The sequence below is a fragment of the Tursiops truncatus genome, chromosome 14, assembly GCF_011762595.2.
Source record: "Tursiops truncatus isolate mTurTru1 chromosome 14, mTurTru1.mat.Y, whole genome shotgun sequence".
Lineage (NCBI taxonomy): Eukaryota > Metazoa > Chordata > Mammalia > Artiodactyla > Delphinidae > Tursiops > Tursiops truncatus.
Genome location: NC_047047.1, coordinates 31,000,149 through 31,026,667, shown reverse-complemented (window position 1 = coordinate 31,026,667; position 26,519 = coordinate 31,000,149). Strand labels below are relative to the sequence as shown.

Below are 26,519 nucleotides of genomic sequence, written 5' to 3'. Positions count from 1 at the left end.
GGGTCCAGGATGCAGATTCAGTGCTCAGAGGATCACTGTCCGCTTAAGATGTCAGTGGGGTCTTAAGCCAGGTTTACCCATCAGGAGCTTGGGATCTGCCCAGCTCCCGCAGACTGACCTAGGAAACCTCCAACCTGGATGTGCCTCATGCTCCCTCCCCCTCCCTCCAAGGTTTGCTTAGAACCCCAGCAGAGTGGAAAGCAGAGTAAGAAGTAGGAACTTTGGAGCTGGTCAGCCCAGAGTTGAAAGGCTGACCCAACAGCTTACCATTTATAGATCCTTAGATGAGGTATTTCGCTTAGTTCCATATTTGTATAAGGGATTAATGATGAGACACATGTCGTAGACTTGTCTGAGGATTACAAGAGATAACACTAGTGAAAATACCTAATATTTTTCCAGGCACATAATCAGTCCTCAAGACATATGAATTAATTCCTCTTCCATGACCCTTCACCATCATATGAGAAACCTTGGTGTCAGCTTCCCTCCTCACCCTCTAAATTTTCTTGCATATGCATAAAAATCACCTGGGGAATCTTGTTTGCAATGCCCATTCCCAGGCCCTATCCCCAGGAGCTTCTATCTCACAGTCAGTATGTGATGGAGCCTATGAAACTGCATCTTTTAAATCTGCACGTTTTAATCAGTGCCCCAGGTGTTGTACTTTCACAATATTGATAGATGTGACCTTACGTTTTCAGAACTGTGAAAAATAATCCCACCCCAAGTTGAGAGATCCTATCCTAAATATGTCCACGTGACAGTCATCTTCTTTAAGATGTGTTTGCAAGGAACAGAAACACACTGAAACCGTCTTAACCAGAAAGTGCAAATTATTGAAAGGATAGAGAAGTTATCAGTGCCAATTATGGATCCTCAGGTGAGGGACCCCTACTGTAAATAAGTTCTGGGGTCAGTGTGGCGTACTTGACAGTATAAGCGACAAGAAATGTAATAACCAGGTGAAACAACACCCAAATAGTGATTTAGATAGACAGTTAACAGCAGGATTGGGGCCTGACCATGAATCCTGTGGCAGCTCAGAGGCGGACTGTTCTGGACCGGAGCCTTCATGAGAAACTGGGGTAGAGGATGGGTGATGGGTAGCACCAGAGAAGAGATGGCATGACCTCAGCCCAAAGACTGGAAAAGAGCAAGCATATTTTTAAGACAATAATAATACCTATCTGTCTAGTGGGAGAGTTTGGATAAAGGAGTCAGGAGTAATGGGAAATAAGCTGAGACATTGGGTTAGAAGCAGATTGATGGGAGCCTTGAAGGAACTTTGACTCCAAATTAGTGTAATCACTGAAACATTTTGAACGTCTAACAAGTAATATTTAAGAAGAGAATCTGATGGCAGTGTCCCTATATAGAGAAAGGAGACTGGGGAGGCCCAGAGGCAGGAACCCAGGCATGAGGCTACTGCAGAAGTCCTTTCTTCAGATGGCTGGGTTCCAACAGGGACAGCTCTTACCTGTTCAAAGGTTCTTATGAGCCATGTGCCACATTATTTAACAGTTGGTTCCTACCCAAATAATTTGAGTATTTTTTAATCTGCATAAATTGTTGTTGTCCTTGAATATTTCAACCTTAGCAACTCACCCAAGCTCAACATGAACCCAGATGTTTGTAAAACTCTCCCTACCCCCAATGGAAATCACCCCAAAGATGTTTAAGAAATTTTAGTGAAACAGTCTTCCAAAAGGGGGAAAAAATAATTTGAGACTCCAAATTTTTAGCCGAATGATAGCATTCTTGTGAGCTTTCATCTGGGATTTATGCTAGCGGTTTCCATCCTTCCAATACTCGAAACCCATGTTTATCGCAGTTGTTAATTCATTTGCCTGGACAGGAAAACAGGGACAAGCACAGCACAACTCGTCTTTCTCAACTCAGACAGAAATAATTATGGCCTGAAAGTTGGTTAACTAATTTTAAGAAGTAGGTTCATGTCTCCTTCTGGATACTGAAAAGAAAGCTCTTGTTTCCTCCCCGCTCCCCGCCACCCCCGCCATCTAAAGCATCTCTCCAGCTTTCTCCCATGGACGTTGTTTTGTAGCTGGTTATTTTCTCATAATAAAGTAGGACTGGGCTTAATTATCCAAAATAGGAGTGCAGAGCAGCGTTCAAGAGCTCAAATAGTTCATGAAGTTTTAGACCCATGGTGACCTTCCTTTATTATTGAGGTGTAGTTGATCTGCAATAGAAGTTTCAGCTGTACAGCATAACGATTCAATATTTTTATAGATTATACTCCATTTAAGGTTATACATTATTTGCTATATTTCCTGTGCTGTACAATATATCCTTGTAGCTTATTTATTTTATACATGGTAGTCGTACCTCTTACTAGTGACCTTATTTTTAAATCCCCAATCAAGATGCAGAGACTAATATTTATTCATTCCTCTAATACTCATTGAAAACGTTTTATGGTAGACTCTGACCATTTGGTTAAAAGTAAGCAGGTAGACACCCTATCCTGGTGGAGCTTATAGTCTGGTGGGAGGGACACATAAAAACAAGTCAATAAATAAATGTGTATAATTATGTGACACATGGTATATAAGAAGTAACATATGACTGAGATTAAGAGTAAAGTTGGAAAAGACCTCAGGCCCCTGTGCAGAGATAAGCTGAAGGTGAAATAGAGTTGTTCATCGAAAGAGCATGGATACAACATTCTTGTCAGACCAGAACCCTAAGATGGTATATAACAGAATGAAAGAAGAGTAGGGCTTGGGTGGAAAATGACAGAAGATGAAGGAAGCAGCAAGCAACGGCTAAATCATGAGCAGCCTTGAAAACTCTGCTATTTTACTGTAAGGGCAGTGGGCAAACGTACCATATACAAAGCCTGACAATGGAACAATCATGCTTGCAGTCAAGACTCTCAGGGAATCTAGAGGTCATGGCGCTTTACCCAGCTCCCCTTTGGTTAATGAATAAATAAACACTCAGGACAAGTAGTCATGAGGCCTGTGAAGAAGAAGAAACATTACTATGATTTACTGAGCATCTTCTTTCTACCAGCTCCTCTGTTAAGCATTTCCACAACCACTCTCTGAAGAGGGCCTTAATATCCCCATTTTACAGGTGAGGAAACTGAGGTGCGGGCAGTTAGATAAACTGCCCCAAGTCTGCCCACTCATAATGGTGGAGGAGGGAAGTCTGGGTCCAGAGAGCCTGCTGTTTCCACAATACTGGGCTGTGAATGTCTGAGGAAGTGGAAAATCGCCATTGGATTATCAGAAGCTGATTATTCAAGGCATGGATACATCAAGTCCCCGGATTCTCTGCTTCCTCGATCTGATTCCTGTGTTTTGGTCTTTTTACTGTTCCTCAATCCTCTCTACTTTAAGGAGGAAGTACTTATGTTTCAGATTTGCATAACATGTTATTTTTCAAAGTGCCTTCACTTGTTTTCCATTTTAGTCTCCCATCAGTGGGACATAGGAAAAAGGCAGAAAGAAATCAATGCCTGTAGATAACTTATTTGGGGGCCAAACATTGTTCCTTTTTCCCATTTAATATTATCCTAGTTAAAAATCACAACAGCCCTAGGAGGGAAATATTCCCATTTTACAGATGAAGAAACTGAGGCTCAGATACCCTGCACAAGAGCACACAGCTCTAATGGCAAGATCAGGGTTGGAACCCAGTTCCATGACTCCAGAGCCCAGGCTTTCTCCCACCTCTATTTCCTTAGGAAGGTAAAATAAGAAAAGTCATCATTTAGTGAATTCTTAGGCGCTAGACCCTGTGAAAATCACTTTACATAGTCATCTCATCAAATTCTCACCACCACCATTTAATGTAGATATTATTACTCCTTCTAGAGAAGCGCATACTCTAAGGACAGAGAGATTAGCTAACTTGTCCAAGACTACACAGCAGTAGGCGGTGATCCGGAATAGACTCAGCTCTGTCTCTAAGGTCCATGACAAGGTGACCATAGTGCTCTAGTGAACGATGTGGGTAGGCCAGGAAGCAGCTCCATTTCAGAGAAGGGGACCCTGAAGACCAAAAACGTGAAATGACTTGACACAGTTCACACAGTTATAGCAAAGGCAAGACCAGAACCCAGGTGGGTTCTCTGATCTGAGGGTACCACGGGTGGTGGGCAGGAGAGCTCTTTGCCGCTTACTATTAGGTGGAGAGTGCCTCGGAGAAATCTCAGTTTCTGCTTAATGGATGAAATTCCATCATCATGAGAAGCTGGCGACTTGACACAGGCTGAAAGGAACGTCTTCCCTTCCACACTCGCTCAGGACTCTACCTCGGAGGACAGAATTCCTTCTTGCTTTTGCAGAATTTGGTTGATAAAATAAGACAAAATTTGGATGGTTGGAAGATTGGAGCCCTTTAAGCCCGTAAAACTGTAAAGGAAGAAACTATGCCTTTGCCTTTCCTTATTGTGGCTTCCTCGGGGAATTTCCATCAACCACAACTGGTGAATGTAGCGCCAGCCCTCAAGTGAAAATATGAAGCAAAGGTCCAGCGAGGCTCCTGGGTCTTTGTTTGCCTTTTCAAAAGTGCTGCAGGCGGTGAAATGGGAACCTACATGAAAGCTGGGTTTGGATAACCCTGAAATGGGTCTGCAGCTTTGAATCCCAACACTTGGCCTGGTTACCGTGATGCCAACTCCTCCCAGCTGTCCCCACTTCTTGTGCAATGAAGGGCGGTACCTGGAACCAGGCACACTGTCTCTGAGAAGGAGAACCCAGTCACTGGCACCAAGCCATCTCCATCTAGGAGCATTTCCCTACAATAAATATTTAAGCCTGCGTAGGGCTTCCTATTAATGCGAGGGTGAGTCAGCGCCTAGAGCTTTCTACATGTCTGATCAACAATAAACAAGTATTGGGCAAACATGACCATATTTGCAAGGATTTCTTGCAAGTTTTGGCACAAACATCCTGTTATCAAGGAAGCTTTAAAATTACTGAAACTGAGGAATGAATCTATTCCATGGTGTATATATATTTATTTTATTTATGAAAACCATGTCCTGTGCTGATTTCTCCCTTCCACTCATGGGAAGGTGAATCATGGGAAGGTGAAAGAAACGGAGCCCCTGATCCAGCCCTGGTGAAGCTTTGACAAAGGCAAAGCCCATCTTCCTTGCTTCCCTCCCATCTACTCTTCCAAGACCCCACGAGGAGCTGCTAAGGGTTTTCCTCAAATCAAAGTCTGAATCACATTCCTATAGTCCTGGAAAGTACCTGACTTTACTGAACCAACTCTCTTTCCAGGGCTAGCAGAGGGGAAGGCCCGTTTCAGCAACAGCCCTTCTCTTAATCAGCCTTATTTGTGGTTGGAAGAAACCATCCTAATTTGTGATCGGAAGAAACCACTCTCTCCTCCTTTGCCCCATCTGAATGCCTTCTCGAGTTCTGTCTCAACTTCAAGGCTATGCTCCTGTCCTCTCTTCTCTGAGGAGCCTGCCCTGGTCTCTCCTACACCTTGAACTCTCCCTGCCTTGAACTCCAGTGGCACTAATTGTTGGCATCACTTGTTTGGCACGTGCCTTTCCCCCGGTCAGATGCTGAATTGTGCAGTCACAGAGACCGCCCCCTTTGTCGTATTCCCCGTGGTGTCCAGTGCATTTATATGCCGGGCTGTGCATATGTGTTCATTGTAAAGCAGGGCAGAGGACTGCAGAGTGTTCGGACCTGCACTGCACCACAAGTGGGCAGTTCTGTGGCTCCGTTTCTTGTAAAAGCCCGTTAGTCCTTCCCCCACCCTCTTTTCCAGGACCATATCTATAAAAGATGGCATTTTGTGCCCCATTCACATTAGCAGGCCTGGAAACATAAATAGAATCAATTGTTGTTTCTGTAGTGGGCAGAAAATCTTTTTAAAAAATCATTTGCCTCAGCAGTCTTTAATTAGACTCAGACTTTGCAGGCATTCGGGCCAGGCATTTCAACTAAGCTATTTTTTCTATTTGGCTTATGAAATAGTCCAAATGTAATTTAAAAAGTCCCATTGCTTGAATAGGCTACAAAGATTGCAGAGGGGTATGTTCAGTTAATCCTCAGGTCACCCCACACCCCTCCAGCTCCTTCTCCTATATCTAGGAATCTGTTAAGACTCATTGTAAAAGCAAGAGCAGAATTTAGAACAAAACCCAGTGAAACGCTGCAGGGTTTAGCTCCCAAGGAGGGCCACTGACTTTGCCAGTATTCAGCAGATCAGCAAGCTTCTCTTACTAAATAAACCACGTCTCGGAATTCACAGTTATCTGAGCTTTCCTTCTGAAAACAGGAGAGGAAAGTGGTTTCACGGAATAAAAATGAATTTCCTCGGTTTCAGAACCTTGTTTGTCCTGTGCTTCTTCACACCAGACTCTCGTTGAGTGTGAAACTAACTGAGAGAAGAGTTGCATTTATTTAAGTGAGCTGGGTGCCCCCCTCCAGACAAAAATTCTTGTATGTTTTGAGGATGGGCTTTATTATCTAAAATTCAGTAACTTCTTAAGAATGTCTTTCTTGCATGTTGCAATATTTATTTGGTATAATGTATGACTGTAACATAAAATCATATATGAATCCCAGAAAGATGTGTATGTGATAGTAAATTTTTATTTTAAATTCAGATTCTGTAGAACTGGATATGAATCTAGGATAATGTCCATAGTTAATAATAGATATGTCTATTGATTTTAAGTGCAGAGTGCATTTTACTTAGGAAAGGTGACTATCTTTTTTTTTTTTTCAAAATTTTATTAGAGACCAAATAGTTTCAAAATTCATGGGGGCAACATTGGCAGTCCTGAAGGCATGGGTGAGCCAGTTTTGGGTCCCGAGCTCCCTGGCCTTTTGTAAAAGCAATAGCCTGCAGGCTTACCCAATGCGCATTCTGCCATAAGCTATATTAGTGTACCTGGGACCCTGCGCCCCACCCCCCAAACATATACTTTTACATTTTTCCCAAATAAAGGGGTCAAGGCCTTTTACACAGCAGGCCCATCTAGACCTTAGACATGGGAACATGATACATCTACAACGTCATTGTTTAAAAAGATAAGCCATTTAAAAAGATGGAGGTGTTGAAGTAGGCCTCCTGGGAAGGCAGTCCCCAAAGACTTGATAAGAAGAGGGAGATGTTACAAGACGCTGAACATAGCCTTGTATTCAAAAGACTATAAAAGATTAATTTAAAAGATTTAAAATTTAATTTAATTTAAAAGACCAGAAAAGATTAATGTAATAAAAGATTATATTTACAGGGAAAAAGAAAGACTGATACATAATATACTAAAATGTCAGTTAATGAAGCCATGCAGAAAGTGTGCCATTTATTTATTCAATAAGTGTTTATTTAGTGCCTACTATGTGCTAGATTAGGCCTTGTGGGTACAGTGGTGGATAAAAACAAATCTCCTTGCCTTTATAGAGGTTATAGTCTGAGGAAGATAGACAATGACCAAACAATCAAAAAGATAAATATATAATTATAAACCACAGTGAGTCCTCTTAGCAATTTATACTAAAATGTGAATTAATACAGAAATATTTCATTGGTAGACTTAGGTCACAAAATCCATACTGGATTTGGAGGGTGACTGGGAGAGTGAGGTTAAGGAAAACTCCTAGGTTTTCGTCTTAGAGAACTAGAGAGATGTAATTGGGCAATAGATAGTTAACCACCCGTGGGCCAGCCTACTTCAAGCTCCAGACATCTTTGAAGCAGAATGTACCCTTCACAACAAGTAAGACACTAAGAAACATGCTGCCTAGATATGTGGAAGGAAAAGGACCCGATACTATGAATGGATAAAGGAAACTGGTCTTGTATTAACACAAAAAGTCTTCCAGCAGGAAGTGGCCAAGTAAATGAAGACCGATACTTTATTAGGGAAGGAGGCAGAGCAGTTAGGGGGGGAAATATTAGGTATGCTTATGGTAAGGGAGGAATTCTTAACAACTCTATGCAAATATTCACAATCTTTAAGTATTCTTGAGAAATCTCTGCATAAACTCTGAACTTTATGAAAAAGGACTTTAGATTTTTAGAATATATATATATATATATATATATATATATATATATATATATATATATATATATAAGTTTTATATACAACCTGGACTGGTTCACAATGGATTTCACTTTTTCTTTTTAATAAATTTATTTATTGATTTTTGGCTGTGTCGGGTCTTCGTTGCTGCGCGCAGGCTTTCTCTAGTTGCAGCGAGCTGGGGCTACTCGTCGTTGCTGTGCGCGGGCTTCTCATTGCGGTGGCTTCTCTTGTTGTGGAGCACGGGGTCTAGGTGCACTGGCTTCAGTAGTTGTGGCACGCGGGCTCAGTAGCTGTGGCGCACAGGCTCAGTAGTTGTGGCACACGGGCTTAGTTGCTCCGTGGCATGTGGGATCTTCCCGGACCAGGGCTTGAACCAGCGTCCCCTGCACTGGTAGGTGGATTCTTATCCACTGTGCCACCAGGGAAGTCCAATTTCAGTTTAAGTCTATTAAGCAGCCCTTATTACTTGGCAAAGTTCTTTTACACCTGCTGCCTCTTTTACTCCCCCAACACTCTCATGAGGTGTGCAGGAGTGTCACTACCAGTAACAACCCATGTACTTACAATAGAGTTCTTTGCAGATTTCAAACATGCTTACCCATATATCTTCTTTTTGAAATCTGCCCAAAAGGTAGCAGGAAAATATTATTAGCCATCTTTCAGGCATTTTCAGCAAATAGGACTTAGCAAAGGGCCAGTGGTGGGTGATAGGATAGAAGCAGATATGAGCTAACCATCTTTGCCCGAGAGTAATAGCAGTAGTAGCAATAATAACAGCGGTAACAGTCACAGCTACCATTGTTTGAGAACCGAATATGTGTCAGACATCCTACTAAGTGCTTTACTACTAAGGTTGTTCTGAGCACATTTCTTGGTTTCTTGTTTTCATGAAGGGCACTTTTGGCTGATGGCCCAAGGTTGTTAAATACTATTTGTTGACCAATCCCATCTGTCTAGTTCTGTCTATAAAACAAAAACCTTGTCAGTTTTCCTTAATCTCACTCTTTTCCTCACTCTCTAATCCAATATGAATTTTACCACCTAAGTTCTATTGATTTTACAAACTAAATATCTCTGCATTCATGTCTATTACTCATTTTACCACCAGAGAGCCCTTTGAGGTGTTTTTCTTGTTCTCATTTTACAGAAAAAGAAACTGAGATTCAGAAGTTTAATAACTTATCCAAATCCTCATGTCCAGTAAGTGATAGGGCTTGTATTTGGACATAAATCTATTTAAAGCCCAAATCTATTTTTTCTGTCTCCAGAGCCCAGGTTCTTAAGATTAAAACTACCATTATTTGAGGACTTCCAGGCCCTGTGCTATGGAGTCTGCCTATATTATCTCATTTAATCTTCCCAACTGAACAACCTCATGCAGTCGGCGCTGTTCTTATCCCACTATTACAGATGAGGAAACAGAGACTCAGAGAGGTTATGGAACTTGCCCAAGGTCACAGTGCTCATGAGTGAGTTGACTCAAGCAATTCGACTCCAATTTAGTTTAATACTAAACTATTAGTATGTTAAACTGTTTCCCAGAATTGGGGTTCAGACTAGTTAAAGGACTTGTCAAGGACCACAGGTCAGGTAAGTACAGGACCAGGGGCAAGACCAGGACCCAACTCCTCACATTGGATCATGCTTGAGGCATGTGGTAGTCTTAGCCAGTCTCCATCAGAGGTCAGTTAGACTATCACCTCTGACGTCGCCCCAACCCTGTGTGAATTCTTTCCACTCGGTCTAGTGATTTCCCTTCATCCATCTCCCAGTGCTGTGTCTCTACCTCCTCCATGGCTACCAGTGCCCAGGTCGGGGAGGGATCCTCTGCCTCCCCACCCCCATGCAGCCTCCAGTCCCTAGGCTGATCTGCTGTCTGCTGAAGTTCGGACAGACTGATTACTGTACAGTCTGGGCTGCTAATAACCAAAGGAACCCCCCAAATCCACCCCATGCCATTGTGACTTCCTACCTTTTGAAACCAGACATTTCTAACTCATAGAAGCTACAGTCCCAGACAAGTCCTGCCCATGCCCCTCACTGATAAATTTTACTCCATTGGCTGCAGTGCCTCCCTTCCAGATGTTTTAAGTTAAGATTGGGAAAGCTGTGTTTTTACTGGATTGAATCACAGCCCTTGGCTGAAATTTTTTGGCCCTTTATACACTCCTTAGATTTATCAGCTAATTGCAGACACTTTGAGAGAATAATACAGCATGTGTTTATTATGACAAAACCTGTAAGTGTGTCTTTGCGGTCAGAGATTCACGGGTGTTTCCTTTACTCACCCCTGGCTAAGTGTTAGGGTTGGTTCAAAAATGTTGCTTCACGGGCTTCCCTGGTGGCTCAGTGGTTAAGAATCCACCTGCCAGTGCAGGTGACATGGGTTCAAGCCCTGGCCCGGGAGGACCCCACATGCCGCGGAGCAACTGGACCCATGCGCCACAACTACTGAGCCTGTGCTCTGGAGCCCGTGCACCTAGAGCCCGTGCTCCGCAACAAGAGAAGCCACCGCAATGAGAAGCCCGTGCACCGCAACAAACAGTAGCCCCCGCTCGCAACAGCGAAGAGTAGCCCCTGCTCACCGCAACTAGAGAAAACCCGTGCGCAGCAACAAAGACCCAACACAGCCAAAAATAAATAAATCAATAAAATAAATTTAAAAAAAAGAGTGGTGACCTTCCCAAACAACAACACTACAAGGGCTGAGTCACTTTAAAAAAAAAAAATGTTGCTTCAAAGTCAGGAACTTAACATGGGTGAAGATTTCATTTATGTGTTTTGATGGAGTTTGGGGAATGGAGACAGGATAGATGGGATAGCCCAATTTTCATTCTTGGACTGTTGAAATCTTTAGTTGTAGATGATAAAGTGATTTATAAAAGGAGACAGAGGAATTTTATTTAAAACATAAACAAAGCTTTGTGTCGTTCTAATGTCACTGTTTAATAAAGTTCTCCATATGGGTTAATTCTGGATCTCCCAATGTGGCCTATTAAGAGATTTATGCCTGAAGACATGTTGAAGGGCGTGCCTGCCTCTCTGAGTTATGGCAACCAGTAGCTAAGGTGGCCCTTCAGCCAGGAGGAGCCCAATGGCAGCAAACTGGGGGGAGAGGGGAGTCGACTGTCATCACAGCTCAGATAGGGCACTGGGGTATGAGTCACTGGCAAGGATCTGGGTGAAGATTTTGGCAAGCCCCAGTCCTAGGATGCTGCTGCATCTGAAGGACCAATTGACCACTGGAAAGGCAGGATGGAAAAGCCAGAAGCAAAACATGGATGTCCAGGATACATCCTTGGGGTCCCTGATCCCCAGTCAGAATGTCAGTGAAGGGCTCAGAGGTGATGGCAGATCCTTGGGGACCAGGGAGAACTGAGGCTGCACCTATGTTCGAGATGGACGGTGACTGGGTAAGCCAGAGGGAGAAGAAATAAGGCAAACACTGACAAAAAGGAACAAACTGCTTTGACTGTGGAATGAGGTAGAAGCTGAAAACAGATAGAGGAATCAAAATATGAAAATGCCTTTACATTGTAAAAGAATCAGAAATAATGGCAGGAAAAAAATGTCAGCTGGAAATCTGGATTTTAGAATTGTCAAGAAAAAGAAATACAGGCTGCCCTCTGTATCCGTGGGTTCCACATCTGCAGATTCAACCAACTGGGGATCAAAAATATTGGAGGAAAAAATCCAGAAAGTTCCAAAAAGCAGAACTTGAATTTGCTTCGTGCTGGTAAATATTTACATTAGCATTTCCATTGTATTATGTATTGTAAGCAGTCTGGAGATCATTTAAAGTATATGGAAGAATGCGTGTAAGTTATATGCAAATACTCCGCCATTTTATATAAGGGACATGAGCATCCTCTGATTTTGCTGTCCGCGGGGGTCCTGGACCAATCCTCCTGAAGATAGGGAGGACTGTGCTGCTTCTTATTACTCTCAGGTATAGAGAATTACCTAAGACCCATGGTTGTGAGGGAGCCTGTTTCAATGACTGCATTTGAATGTTCTGTCATCTGTACATCAGAGAACAATTTTCTCAAGCATGTCGTTCACTTCCTTTCACAATGCTTCTCTATGAGGACGCCCAGATTTCTCTCTGGAATGGGTAAATATTATCTCTTCTGAGAAACTGGTTTGTTTTCATTCTTCAGATCGAGAATCTCATAAATATTGTCTGCCCTTCTCATTTGCTACTAGAAAGCTTAGAACTAAATTCATGAGCTGCTCCTAGCAAGGAAATAAGCTCTTAATAATACGTAATCAAAAAATGTATTTTTCTATGCTATTCTCACTCCTTACTTCATCTTCCCCTTATTTTCCCTTTAATCCATTTCCTCCCCTGTTGAATTTATTGTATTTTATTTGATTGTATCTTGTGGTGTGTGCGTCACTTAAGCTGGAACAAAGAAGCCTATATAAATCCATACATCCATACAAGTAAATGGGTGTTTCCCAATGCTAAAAGATGCTGTTTTCTTTTATGGACTTTACATTTTACTTCACTCTTAATTCCTTTAACAAATGCCCCTTTCATAAATAGAGAGAGAGTTTCCTTCAGGCCTCTGAACCATCTCAATTTCCAAATTAAGTAAAGCCCAAATAAAGATACTGCCTTTGCTTGGTAAATTAACTCAGTGTCCTATACTTGTTTAAAATGCTTGGTCGAAATTTTAGAATCATTGTGCAATAAGAGACGGCATTCATAAATGGTGGAGAAAAGCTTGAACCCTACCAGTCAGGTACCCTGCTTTTGCCAGAAGAAGCCTTCATTATTAATTCCCTATGCGGTCGTGGGGTCCTCCAGACTCTCCACTCAACCCTACAAGACTCACTTGGGCGGAAGACTACAGTTCCATGCAAGTAAGGTCCTCCTAAAGAGCGAGGCACAACAAGCCGCCTTCAAAGCCCTCCTTCTCCTGCAACATTTCCACTTCTCTAACTAGAAGGGAACTCTGAGTAATCTGAACATGTATCCCCTCTAGAGGGCTGGCCATCTCCATCCTGCTTCTCCAGCTTATCTATTATCACTCGTTTTTCTACTGTTCCAGCTCCTTTGTTCCAGCTAAAGAGGTCTATGTATTTCTAGTTTCTCATCTTTGCAAATGCCACTCCCTGCTTGGACCTTAACCTTCCCCTAACTTACTCCTCCCCACTTGACTGAGTCCTACCCTCAGTACCCACCTCTTCCAGGAAGCCCTTCCCCATGTAGCAGCCCTCAGTGATTTCCCCCATGAACTCTGTAGCTCCTACCGTCTGCCGCTTCACCCTGGCACCTACCACATAGGCTGGGCCATTGTTATTTTTCTTTTCAAGTGTAGGTCCCATTTCCTCAACTAGATGTTAAACCTCTCTATAACTGGGACTGGTGTATCATAGACTCAATAAATATCTGCCTAAAGATCAAATGAATGAATAATTCCTATGGATTTTGGGGATACCCGGAAGCATCTAGCACAGTGCTGGCTCACTAAATGCTTGACATTAATGATACTAGTGAAAATGTTATCCTCCACTTACCCACCCACTACAACATAATGTCCCTGAGCCTTCCTATCCTGGTAGCTAAAAGCAAACCCCACTTTCCTGTTTTAACAAAATAAGCTGTGCTTTGACTTTTTTGATTTCCTCTCCTCCTAGATTTTGAAGAAGTCCTGCATCGAAATTCTAGCAGCTGAACCATCCACCATATGTGCAGGAGGTAAATTGAAATTAAATGCTAATCGCTGTCACACAAATAATGAGATTTTGAATTCAAGTCACATGTTTACTTCATCAGTAGAGAAGAAGGGAGGTGGGGCAGGAAAGGGGAGGGGGAAAAAGAGGAGTAGAAACTGCTGAATAAATTTGCTTCTAGGGAAAAAAGGGAATAAGGAATCAACATGCCAGTTGTTTGAAAGTTTGGAAAAGCCTATCTAAATTCTCTCCTTTCATGGGAACTAATTTGGGAGTATCACAGAAATACTGGATTCCCACACATCACCATCAGTACCCCTCTCTGGTTACAAGTGGAGTCTAACCCTACATCCTCATGGCGGCTATCACAGTGATCATAGGCCACCTCTGAAATGTTGGTATTTTTAATTATTTAATCAGTGCGGAACCTCTCTCCGTAATTAATATGTTGATCATAATTAATTGCTTAATCCACAATTCCTCACAAAATGTTGATATAGGCCACGCCAATTATCCCAGTAAAAGGCCATTATAATTTTATCATTAATACAGCAAGCCTCCACTTATACAAAGAGTCAGCCTTCTCTGAGTCACAGTATTTTCTCTAACTGATCAAAATCACGTTCTTACTGTTGTTTTGTATTATAATGGACTGCCTAAAATTTCAACCATTCTGGCTCTCTTTGTATAATTCCTGACAGGTTTCCCATCACTCTTATTTAAAAAGTACTGTTAGGCACCTACTGAATACCAGGCACTGTGGTAAGTGCTGGTGATACAAAAAGGATAAACTTTCTCTCCATGAGTTCCTGTGCTCCAGGACCTGTAGTATTTCACCGTTGAGAGTTCACTGTTAACATTGCCTTTCTAGTCTCCTAAAATACCAAGTGCCAATTATTATTATTTTTTTTTTGCCGTACGCGGGTCTCCCACCGCCGTGGCCTCTCCCGTCGCGGAGCACAGGCTCCGGACACGCAGGCTCAGCGGCCATGGCTCACGGGCCCAGCCGCTCCGCGGCATGTGGGATCCTCCCGGACCGGGGCACGAACCCGCGTCCCCTGCATCGGCAGGCAGACCCCCAACCACTGCGCCACCAGGGAAGCCCCCAAATGCCAATTATTAATTTGTCATAGAAAATATATCATGCAACCCCATAAGGAGTGAGGAAGGACTTTCAAGCTTTTTCAAACACTGTACAGTTTTATTCTTTATGGCATATTTTATTGGTATAAATGAGGTAATTCCTTGAGGATTCCATTCCAGTTTCTTGGCTCTATTTTAGAATAGTTGAAACACTTTTCAAGGAGTTAGATGTAGTGACTAGTATGTGCCAACAACAAAACACTAAGTATATATGTAAACGTTTAAAGTTGTTAGCAGTACTTGGAGACTGACTATTCAGAGACGTGTAAATTTCCTGAAGAAAAGCAATCAACAAAGATTATCTATTGACCTTTAAATACACTGCTACCTGGTAACACAGATGGCAGGAACAAATGTGGTTGCCGCAAAGACAGGTCCAGGAGAACATTCTTAAGAAAAGGAATTGAAAAATCTTACCTTTGCAAATTTACAAAAGCATATGACCACATGAGCCCAGTGCCAGGAGGCTTAACTAGGGTTCATTAGCTTCAAGGTAAATCTGTCGCCACAATTTTTATAACTCCTTTACTTTAAAGCAATTAGAAAACAGGGGAGTTCCTTAATTGTGCAGTTATCTCATTCATGAAGAAAAACCCCAGACTTGCAGTTTAGCAATCCTACTGGATGTTTTGCAACCTTGTACTGAATCAGAACATCTAAAGACAATGAATACAGCTTCTGTTAATTCACTAGCATAATCAGTTCCCCTCCTGTAGGGTTCTTGGGGACAGAGAAGGAATCTTATTTCTCTCCACTTCCCATTGCCTAACAGAGTCCATGGTACTTAATAGGTGGTCAATAAATGTTGACCAAATGTCTTGATTCATACAATGTACCGATTTTTGCTCATTCGACCCTTATTAACTAATTATAAGGGTTTCACCTAATCTTAATTATAAGATTTCACCTAATCTCAAGAAGTTATCAGAACTTTGAACTATTTTAAATGAAGCAGAATTAGAAATAGCCAAAGACAGAACAAGGCCCCCAAAGCCCACCAAATTTCAATCACTCGGATTGAGTATCTTCTTAAATAATTCTTGAATCAAAGATTAGTAAACCAAAATCTCCTTTACTTACCACTGAGGTGTTCAAGACAATAAAAAGACCACATATATAAACGTAATGAATACGGCACAGAAATACCAGGGTCCACAAGATCTGATCCTAGCAAATTCATAGTTTTCAGTATGTTTCTTATGTAATGGAAAAGAAAAATAAATAAATAAAAGATATTTTTAAAGCTAAGGAAAATATAAGAAAAAATATTTAAAAGCATTAATAAACTTAAACAAATTAAAACAATTCCACTGCTTAATTATCCCAGGAGCTGTTTCTTTGGTAGAACCAATAAAATAGACAAATCTCTGGTAAATCCAATCCAAGGAATCTTTCTTTAAATATTTTTAAAATCTCTGGCTTATGTGCAATATCCCATATTTTATGGACAAACAGTAGTTTCCTGTATCAGAGTAAACTATCCAATTCTATTTATTTTATTTCTTTTTTCTAATTGACATGTAGTTGATTTACAATGTTGTGTTAATTTCTGCTGTACAGAAAATTGATTCAGTTATAACTACATATATGCATTCTTTTTTATATTCTTTTCCATTATGGTTTATCACACAATATTGAATATAGTTCCCTGTGCTATACAGTAGGACCTTGTTCTATATCCATTCTACATATACTAGTTTGCATCCGCTAACCCCAAACTCCCAATCCATCCCTTCCATTTCCTTTATTTCTTATAAAAAAGTTAAGACAAGACACAGTGATGGGACCTAGCCTAGGTTTTGAAAAAGCAAGCTCCCACCTCTCTTGAATTAGAATCATTAGGATTAAAACATGTAGATTAGAGAATAAGTTTACTAAGAAGAAAATAAAACTTTCACAAGATATCCTTACACCAAAAGTTCTTCCAAGGATTCCCTTAAAGGTCTGTCGCTGATCATTCCCTGGAGTAAGCATGGCTTTCATGAAGCATTGGAGGCCATTTCATTGTCCAGGGCTGTGAACTCCTGTCAAGTAGACCTAAGCATACCCCCTGTGTGATTTTCATTAGGCCACTGCGAGGAGCCAGGGCCAGGGATTTATGTGAAAGTGCTTTAAAAAGCATAAACTGTTACAACAAAGCGAGGTGACATTATTATCATCAGTATCACTTTAATAAGGATTGAAGGTCAATATGAGAATCATGATGTTGATAATCTCACACCTAGATGAGAAAAACATGCCTGTATGTTTCTCTACTGAAAGAAAATTGGGGAAGCCTTGGTAGAGTTCAGAGTAGCTGCAAAATTATTCATTAACTCAATACGTACTGGAGGAGAATGTGAACAAGGAAATACTGTTCATATTTGTAAAGTATAATGTTGAGACTAAGCCCTAGACAGATCTGTGAAGAAGATAGAACTTGCTTTCATCAAAAACCTTTCCTCTCTGCTTCCTCCCCTCACTCTCTGAATTACTTCCCTTCCCTGGCCCCCAGAGCAGCCCCTGCTGTGGAGCCCCACCCTGGCCTATCCACTTAAGACACGCTATGCTGATGACTGCATTCTCCCAAGACAGGGATCTCAGCTGGCTCTCACCAACAACTCAGCAACAGCCATGGTTCTGACAGCAAACAGAGCTCTGAGACAGGCAGTGAGATAATGCACTGGGTGGACAGTAAAACTGAGATCCAACACAGATCTTTCTGTGTTGGGCTGCAAATAATAGGGTGAAATTTAATGGGACAAATATAAGATGCTGAACTTGCCAATCGTCAGTTTCACGTACAAGCAGGTTTAGAGAAACCTGACTTAGTAACAGTTCCTGCAAAGAAAAAGAAAAAGCGAGGAGAAGCATAGATATCTTGAGAGCCAACAAGAATGCCTCTGACAAAAAAAAGGCTGATGCAATCTTAGAGCGCATCAATAGCCATCCAGTGTCCAGGGCAAGAGAGCTAATACCATGCTCCACTATTCCAAGTTCAGACCATGGTTCCAAGTCCCATATTTTAAAAATGGCATTGACAAAGGCATGTTCCTAGTAGTAGTAGTGATGGAACTGGAAACCATATTAATAATTCATTCAGGATGTGAGGGCAGCCCAGCTGCAACATCTGTCACCCCATTGAGAGCCAGGGTTGACTCAGCTGATCTGGCTGGCTAGGCAGGTGTCCCCTTCCTCCCTCCCATGTGTATCCCTCCTGAAGCTGCATGCTCAGTGGAAGAGGATGACCTTCCTCAGTAGGGTCCATTCTTCAGTCAAGGATGTACAAGTAGCTGTGCTCCCCTGCTACAACCTCCGAACAAGCTCTCAAGGTCCATTTACAGGAGAACACAGGATAGTCAAGCTTCCAAGATTCCAGTCACTGATTCTTTCCTCCCTTGCTTCCTTCCTTCCTCCCTTCCTTCCTTCCTCCCTCCCTTCCTTCCTTCCTTCCTTCTTCCCTCCCTTCCTTCTTTCTTTCCATCACTTCTTAATGTCTACTATGTACCAAGCAATATGAAAAGATTTGAGTACCAACATGCGTGCTTGGTCCCAACCCCCCATGAAACTCACAGTCTGCTCTAGGAGATAGTCATGTGTTCGCACAAATTACGAAACCACGCGTGAAGCACTATAGCAGAGATCTGCTCAAAGAGGTGCTAATGAGATGCTTGTGGGATGAGGAAGGACCAGAGTGACCACAGAGATTTAGACAAAGAATTGAGACACTCACAAGGATATTTGGAGAATTCCCATGCAGAAAGGAATAATTAGGCTTACTACAAATAGCTTCAGGAGACCACCATGGAGAGATTGGGGAGGAATTCAAGGAGGCGGGTTTTAGCTTAACACACGCAACTTTTACAACTGAAGCTTTCCAACAATGGAGTAGATGCTCTCAACTTTCCACCCCCAGAATTACGTGAGCAACAGCAGAATGGCCATCTGTAACCACGTGCTATACAGAGAAACCCTTTTTGGGTCTCCTTTATAACTTTAAGTTTCTAAAGACTTAATTCAAATTCAGCTAAGATATTAATGGCTGATTATTTGTTTAATGGCTAAAGAAAAAAGTATACTTGGAACTATTTTGCATTTTAACAGGAAATCTTAATGCGAAGAGGAGGTAAGCCTCTGCCCTATCAGAAAGAATTTCAATCAATGTCATGAGTGAAACTATTTGGAGAGAGAGCCATCCCAAAACTCCTCCACTGCCAGAGGTTATAAGCTGGCAGCCAACAAGCCCTGTCTGGTCTGCACATATGTTCTTTTTGACTCACACTGCAATTAAAAAAAAAAATTATTGCTAACATTTAAAAGTCTGATTGCACCTAAAAATTCAGATTTTTGTCTTGTATTGAAAAATCAGATCTAGTAACATTGGGCCTGTACTTATTGCCAGATAACGATTATTAGAGACTGAATAACTTCCCTTTAAAAGAAGCGTGTACTCTTTCCAGTTCACCATACTCTCCACCACTCCCCATTATCCCAATACCCAGGTCAAGCATATGGTTGCCGTTTACAATGGTGCTTATGCCACTGTATTTCCAGTTCCTGTTCTAAAACATGTAGGAGGTCACCTGCTCTGTGGAGAGACTTTATAGCACCTTTGACATTACCTGCATTTAAATAATTCTGCTTCCCTTCTAATACAGACTCTTTTTTAAAGTTCCTAATTAAATGTTTTTGCAGATTAGCCTCTGTGTAATTAGGAAAATTGATCCATTGTTAGATTGGCCCTGCCTAGTTCAGCGCCTCTTTAGGAAATGCATCGTCTTGTCTAAGCACAATTTTCCTCTGGTCCCACAATGTTGGCCTCAGACGTGAATAGCTCACAGTGTTTTATGTAAGCAAATACTCCAGGAAGGAACTAATTGGAATTAAGTGTGCAACCTGCCAACTGCTCTACATTTAAAGTTCTTTTCCTCCAGAAATGGAAGGAGATTATCATTAGCGCCTTACATTGTCATTTCAGAAGCAATTGTATTATTCCTACTCTGTTGTTTCCCATTGTTCGTACTAAAATTGGGTAAGTGAGCACAAAGGAAGGTACTTGTAGGTGGCATGTTTACCATTTGGAAATTAGATGCTTAAACCAGACACATTTAAGCAACATCAAAAAGTGGTTTCATTTCTTTCACTTTTCACTGTTTTTCAAAGAGCTCATGTTGGCCCATAGGCACCTCTTCTGAATCAATTGTTTAATCCTCTCCTTGGTCTTCGTTTTCATTAAAAGATATTTCTATTTGAAGGAGGGGCTCTCATACATTGTTGGTGGAAATGTAAAATGGTACAATCACTTTGGAAAACAGTTCTGACAGTCTCTCAAAACATTATACACTAACCACATGACCTAGCTGTTCTACTCCTAGGTGCTTACCCAAGGGGAAAAAAATAAAATCTATGTCCTGGCACAGACTTGTACATAAATGTTTATAACTGCTCTATTTTTAAGAGCCAGAGACTGTGAACAACTCCAGTGTTCATCAACACATGAATGGATAAAACTGTGGTTTTCATGCAATGAATAATAGTCAGCAATAAAAAGAAATAGACTATGTATAAACCTCAAAATAATTATGGATGAATCTTAAAATAATTATGCTCAGTAAAAAAAAGCCAGACCAAAAAAAAAAATACTTACTATATGATTCCATTTGCATAAAATTCTAGAGAGTGCAAACTAATCTACAGCAACAGAGAGCAGATCAGTGGTCGCATGGTGTGGGGCAGGGCAGGAGGAAGAGATTACGAAGGGGCACGTGGAAACTTCTGAGGGTGGTGGGTGTGTTCACCATCTTTATTGTGGTATCACCCCATGATTGTATACCTATGTCAAAACTTATCGAATTATACACTTTACATACAACTTACTGTATGTCAGTTATACCTCACTAAAATTCTTATAAGTAAATAGCTATAAAATAAAAAGCTTAGAGTAATTTAGGCATCAGAAAGCACTTAATACACATCCAGCTCTATATTATATTTTAGATGTTACATGTTACAGTAGCATTTAATAGGAGAGCAAACTGAAGCTAACTCTCAAGATGGAAATACCACTAATTTTACACAAAAGTCTTAGGTGACCAGAGCACATGGTGAATATACAGATGTCTCATTTTCAGATACAGTGGTTGATAGGTGATCTTTATTGAGGTCATCGCAAAACTATGTGTTCACATTTCCAAAAAAAAAGCAAAGAAAGGGAACAGAATAAGTTTATCAAACTATTCATTGACCTTAAGTTTTTTCTTTTCTAAAATTGAGCTATAATTCACATATCCTAAAATTCACCCTTTCAAATAGTACAATTCAGTAATGTCTAATATACTCACAGTTGTACAACCATAGCCACTGTGTAATTCCAGAATATGTTCATTATCCTGAAAAGAAACCCCGTACCCATTAAGCAGTCACTCCCCATTCCTTCCTCTCCCCAGCCCTGGCCAGTCAATTTTCTGTCTCTCTGGATTTGCTAATCTGCACTATTCACATGGAAATGAAATGGAATAAAATCATACAATAGATGGACTTTCATGTCTGGTTTCTTTCATTTGGCATAATGTTTTCAAGATTCATCCATGTCAGAGCACGTGTCAGAACTTGTTACTTTTTATGGGTAAATAATATACCATTGTGTGAATACCATATTCATCATTTGGTGGATACTTTGGTTGTTTCCACTTTTTTGGCTATTGTGAATGATGCTATTGTGTAATATATGTACAAGTTTTTGTGTAGACATATGTTTTCAATTCTCTTGAGTATAGGATGAGATTTCTGGGTCATATGGTAATTCTATGTTTAACTTTCTGAGGAACTGCCAACTATTTTACAAAACAGCTGTACCAATTTACATTCCCACCAGCAATGTATGAGGCTTCTCATTTCTTCACCAACACTTATTATTGTCCACTTATTTTATTATAGTCATTCTAGTGAGTGTGGAGTGGTTTTGATTTGCATTTTCCTAATAACCAATGACGCTGAGCATCTTTTCATTCAATGACCTGATTAAGCCTCAGAAAACAAACAGGATTAGATCTGACTGGTACCTGAATAAATGACCACCTTCTCCTCCCCTTTCTCCCTTTCTATACCAAGATGTCATTTATTTGTTCGTTAAACGAGCTAACACTGAGACTGACTCAGCCCTGGGTGAGGCACGGCCAAAGATTCTAAAGAAATAGATATGATGGCCTCTCCCATCAGGAAGCTTAAATTATAATTGAGAGTAAAGTGACAAAAGAATCATAATAAACATATACCTTAAAGATAACTTAAAGAATATGTATCTTAAAAGATTAGGTAAAAGATCATTTCCAAGTAGAAATTCCTCCCTAATGCCCTCCAGTCCCTAGGCACTCCTTGTAGGAGCCGTAAACCAACGTGCACGCTGCCTAAAAACACTTAGATGTACGTATGGTGAGAGACAGGTTCAGGGCTTTGTGGACAAACTGAATCAAATCAGTATGTCCTGGTTCTGGTGTGTCCCGGCTCTCTCTTGCTGACAGATTCACTTGACAGGGTTTTGTTACATACCTTCTACGTGTGAAGGGCTGACATTCCAGTCGGGCTGCCGGGGCAGATACTCAGGTGCTTCTGGAGGCCGAATGTGCATCCTCACGTAGAAACTGGTGGGAGCTCGCCTCTGCTCTGGTGTGCCTCCCAGGGCATCCTTTCCTTCATCTGCTCCCCGCGCCTCGGGGGTTAGATTGCTCCGTCTCCACCATGGCTGTCCCTGGGTTTCTGCTGTCTTCCTCCCTAACACCCTGAGGGCTGGCCAAGCAGCCATGCCGGCATCCTCTCTCACTGAGGACTCAGCAGCAGAACAGGTTATGCTAGGACGCGGTGTTAGAGAAGAGAGCTGGCACATGGCCTGCGTTTCCAGAATCTTCTCTCCTTCCACTGATCTTTGAGGAGACAAGAGAAGTAGGCAGAGCAGCGAGGCAGAGAACATTTGCAAGCAGCAAAAGCATCCAATGGCAGACTTCTGGATGTCTGGCGTTCAGACTAAAACCAGAAATGGGTATCTATAGGCTAAATTGAGTAAACAAGATGCGATAAGATTCTTCCACAATGCTTGACACCTAATAGAATGCTTGTTGAACCAATTGTGTCATCAGTCACATGCCAGGCAGACATCTAAAGAAAACCATCTAGTCCATCCTTCTAAACTTAGCAACCGTATATATGCATCGACATGCATATCTAAATCCTTAATACTCATAGGACTATGGTCCTGAAAAACCATCGTTAAGTTCTGAACCTTAATATAGTTCAAAACTATGGCAGTGAATGCTGGTGGGTACAAGTCCCAGTTTTGCTGCTTACCAGTTACAGATTGCATGATCTTGGGCAAGTCATTTGCAACGTCAAAAATCTCCATTTCCTTACAGGGAAGGTCGTTGATACCTCTAAACCGCATTCTGTTCTAACTTGTTTCTCCTTGTGGCACACTTAGTGCCTCCGGCTTCTTTTACTTCGGTTTTGGTTTCCTGCTTCCCAGCTGGGCCAGCTCCATTTTTCTGCAAAATGGACAAGCCTGTCTAAAGTAAAAATAAAATAAGCTTTTTAAAAGATCACAATGTCAATCTCTAAATGAGTCATATGTCACAAGACATTTTAGCATAACAGTAAAGAACATGATGACTGAGTCCTAAGGCATTTGATACTCGCCAGACCTGGATTCCGGTTCTGATTCTGACAGCTACCAGCCATGTGATCTTGGACAAGTTACTTAACCTCACTACGCTTGGTTTTCTCATTTGTACCTCCCTGTGGTGAGGTTTAAGTGACATCAGACATATACAACGCTTCTCACAGGGCCTGGCACACGAAGAGGGAGCAATTGATATCAGTTATTATTCTCTTGGCAAACATGATGTCTAAATTAGTTTCCCCAGAATGAAGGTGATGTAGATTCATGACGTTTATTAAAGTTTGGAAGAGTCCCATATGCTGGTCTTTTAATTCCATTCATCCTCCAGTGAAAATCTCCATCTGGATAGCAATTTACACTTCCAGATCCACTTTCACCAATACTGCGTTTTAACCTCTAACTTTTAGTCTTTTTCTTTTTTATATGCCACACAGCATTACCCCAAGCCCCAATTTTTACACACAAAAAGATGACAAAAATCAAAGAAAATGGAGTATTGGCTATTAGTTACCATCAAACTTAAGCAAATATTCCTAAACATTTAATGGATTAATTAGCTGGTTTTTTTCTCTTAGTAAGACTAGTATAGAGGATCATTATTTTTGCTTTATCAATATTTTATTAACGTGTTAACTCAACATGAATTATGCCAACATGAAATTCACATGCAGGGCTAGAGACCCGCAGAGAGATATTATCTCCTCTACTTTGAGAGAAGAGAGTTCTAAGTGCACTAAGGGCCAATGTCGGTTCAAACGGGCAATGCTTGCTGACCCCTAAGCAAGATTTCGATCCCCTGCTGAGTACAATTATTCCTGCGTAACACTAGGTGCTCCTACTGTGTGCCCTGCAGAGACAGGAGAGCTGAAGCTTCATCAAACAATCTCTAAACGTAAAGGAAGGTTTTCTAGTTGTGGAAGAAAAGACAAAAGAACAACACCAGACAGTACATAATCACATGCTACACTATTCGGGACAGACTGTGAATGCCCACAGGTAGTGGTTTTCAAAAACGCTAGGCACCTGTAGTCCTAAATAAATCCTTTCCTCGGCATCCAATATGTAAAAGAGACACAAGAGGATTGACGAAGTGGAGAGTCCCTCCCCCGTGGCCTTCTGGTGGCAGAGATCACAGGTTTTAAAACTGCCAGGACTTGAGAGATGGGTAAGGGTTGCAGGACACAGGTGGGGGGTGGGGGAGGCGTTCCAGCTAGGAGGAAGAGTAAAGGCAAAGGCAAGGTGGAAATTCAAAGTAAGAAGTTCTGTGCCATCCTGGTGAACAACTAGCGAGAAGGTAGCGAATAGGTGGCAAAAGGCTCCCACACGTATGCTTCTGTTTCCCAGCCTGAACTGATTTTTTTAATATTTTAAGCCTGGTGAAATAGTTAACAGACTCCCTAAACCAGGGCAGATGGGAAACTTAAGGTTAACGGCGTGCAGTCCATGAAGGTGTCGTGTCATTATTCTTTGTTTCAGAATCATTTCAAGTAGTTGTCAGAGGTAACGGCTTCCGACACGCCCGCAACGTGGACAGGGTCCTCTGCAGCTTCAAGATCAACGAGTCAGTGACGCTCAGTAAGTTCTCGTGGGGTTTGGGGGTTTCTACCACCTGCTTCGCCTGCTTCGGGGAAGGGCTCCCCAGCTCCATCTTCTAGTGAGGCCACACACAGGAAACTACAGAGAAGGGTCTTCCCTGCTAGAAAGGCCACCAGCAAGGGCATAGCTAGCCACTGCGGCTCCCTTGCTCCCATCAGGAGAGGCGGCAGGCACTTGTTTTCCAGTCCACCAGCATTTGTACCAAGTTCAAAACTCTCAGCCGTCAGTGCAGCCCCTGGCTGCTTAGGGCTTACGAAGCTTGATGTTCCTTAACAAGGTATTCGGGACTCTCAAGCACAAGAGGGAAAAATAAATGGTCTGAATGTATTAATTCTGAGTAAACTAAAAGCCAAACTGTGCGACTTGCATGTGTAGATTCTGGAAGTTTGTTCAATCTGGATGATTCTTGCTTTGGAGTCGCCAAAAAGTTCTCATCAGGGTGAATACCTGACCTGAAATACAGGCATATGGAAGTAAAACTAAGTGCATTTCATGGGAAAAAAATGACTTGTCATAACATTGGCACTTTCGCAAGACATTTGTAGCAGGCAAGTTCTTAATTTAAAGACGTGTGTGATTCAGATTGCTGTCCAGGAAAGATGGGGAGACAGATGATGGAAAGACAAATGCCAGGAGCCCTGGTTATTATTTACATCTGGCATTCATCACACAGATAATTATTGGTTCAGTATCTGCAGCGATAAACAGTAATAACATACTGTATTTTCTGTAGTGCTATGACATTTTAAATACCACACATCTTTTTGCCACAACTGCCCTGGGAGGTAGAAAGAGCAAAGAGGAAGGAAAGGATACTCAAGCTTATTGACTAACCATTCACGCTAGTTTGGTCCTCCTGATAGCGTTACGGAGTAGGTACTATACTGTTTTTAAAACGGAAGAATTGAAGGGTATGCCTTTTCCCCTCTATAGCATCTTGAAACCCACTTCAATATTTAAACAGAGGTATGCAATGGCATCTTTACAAACATCTGGAATTCCTGAATTTGGAATAATTCCAAAGATTTGAAACAGTTATTTTTTCTTGATACTTGGAAATGCCGTCACGTATCCAAAAAGTCCACGCTATTTGAAAACATCTTGAAGTATCCCCAAGAAGTCACAGTGTGAAAGTTGGACGTGCACCCTCTAGAGTCCTTCCTTTTTTTCCCCTTTAATTTGTGATGTCATCCAAGTCCGCCTTCCCTCTCTCCTTAACCAGAATCTTAAATCTAAGATCAGAAACTCCTGAGGGTTAAACTCAAAAGACGCCAACACCTTCCAAAGAAGGCTTCCCAGACAAGCAAGCCTTTGGACCCAACCCCTCTCTGAACATGAATGGACATGGGGTGTAGCGTTGCCATTCCTTGAAAGGTTACGCAGAGATGCTATATGAAGATAACAAAAAAATGCAAA

The 26,519-nt window shown here is 41.5% G+C and overlaps 1 protein-coding gene across 7 annotated transcripts in view; it reads left to right on the top strand.

Annotated features, from left to right (window-relative positions):
- ANTXR1 (ANTXR cell adhesion molecule 1) overlaps nucleotides 1-26,519 on the top strand; it is a 266,303-nt gene that overhangs the window by 66,079 nt on the left and 173,705 nt on the right. For all 7 annotated transcript variants that reach the window (XM_073791293.1, XM_033838374.2, XM_073791292.1 and 4 more), the window contains exons 9-10: nucleotides 13,682-13,742; nucleotides 24,984-25,082. In XM_073791293.1, coding sequence (XP_073647394.1) covers nucleotides 13,682-13,742; nucleotides 24,984-25,082 — 160 coding nt within the window. The remainder of the gene's footprint in view (nucleotides 1-13,681; nucleotides 13,743-24,983; nucleotides 25,083-26,519) is intronic.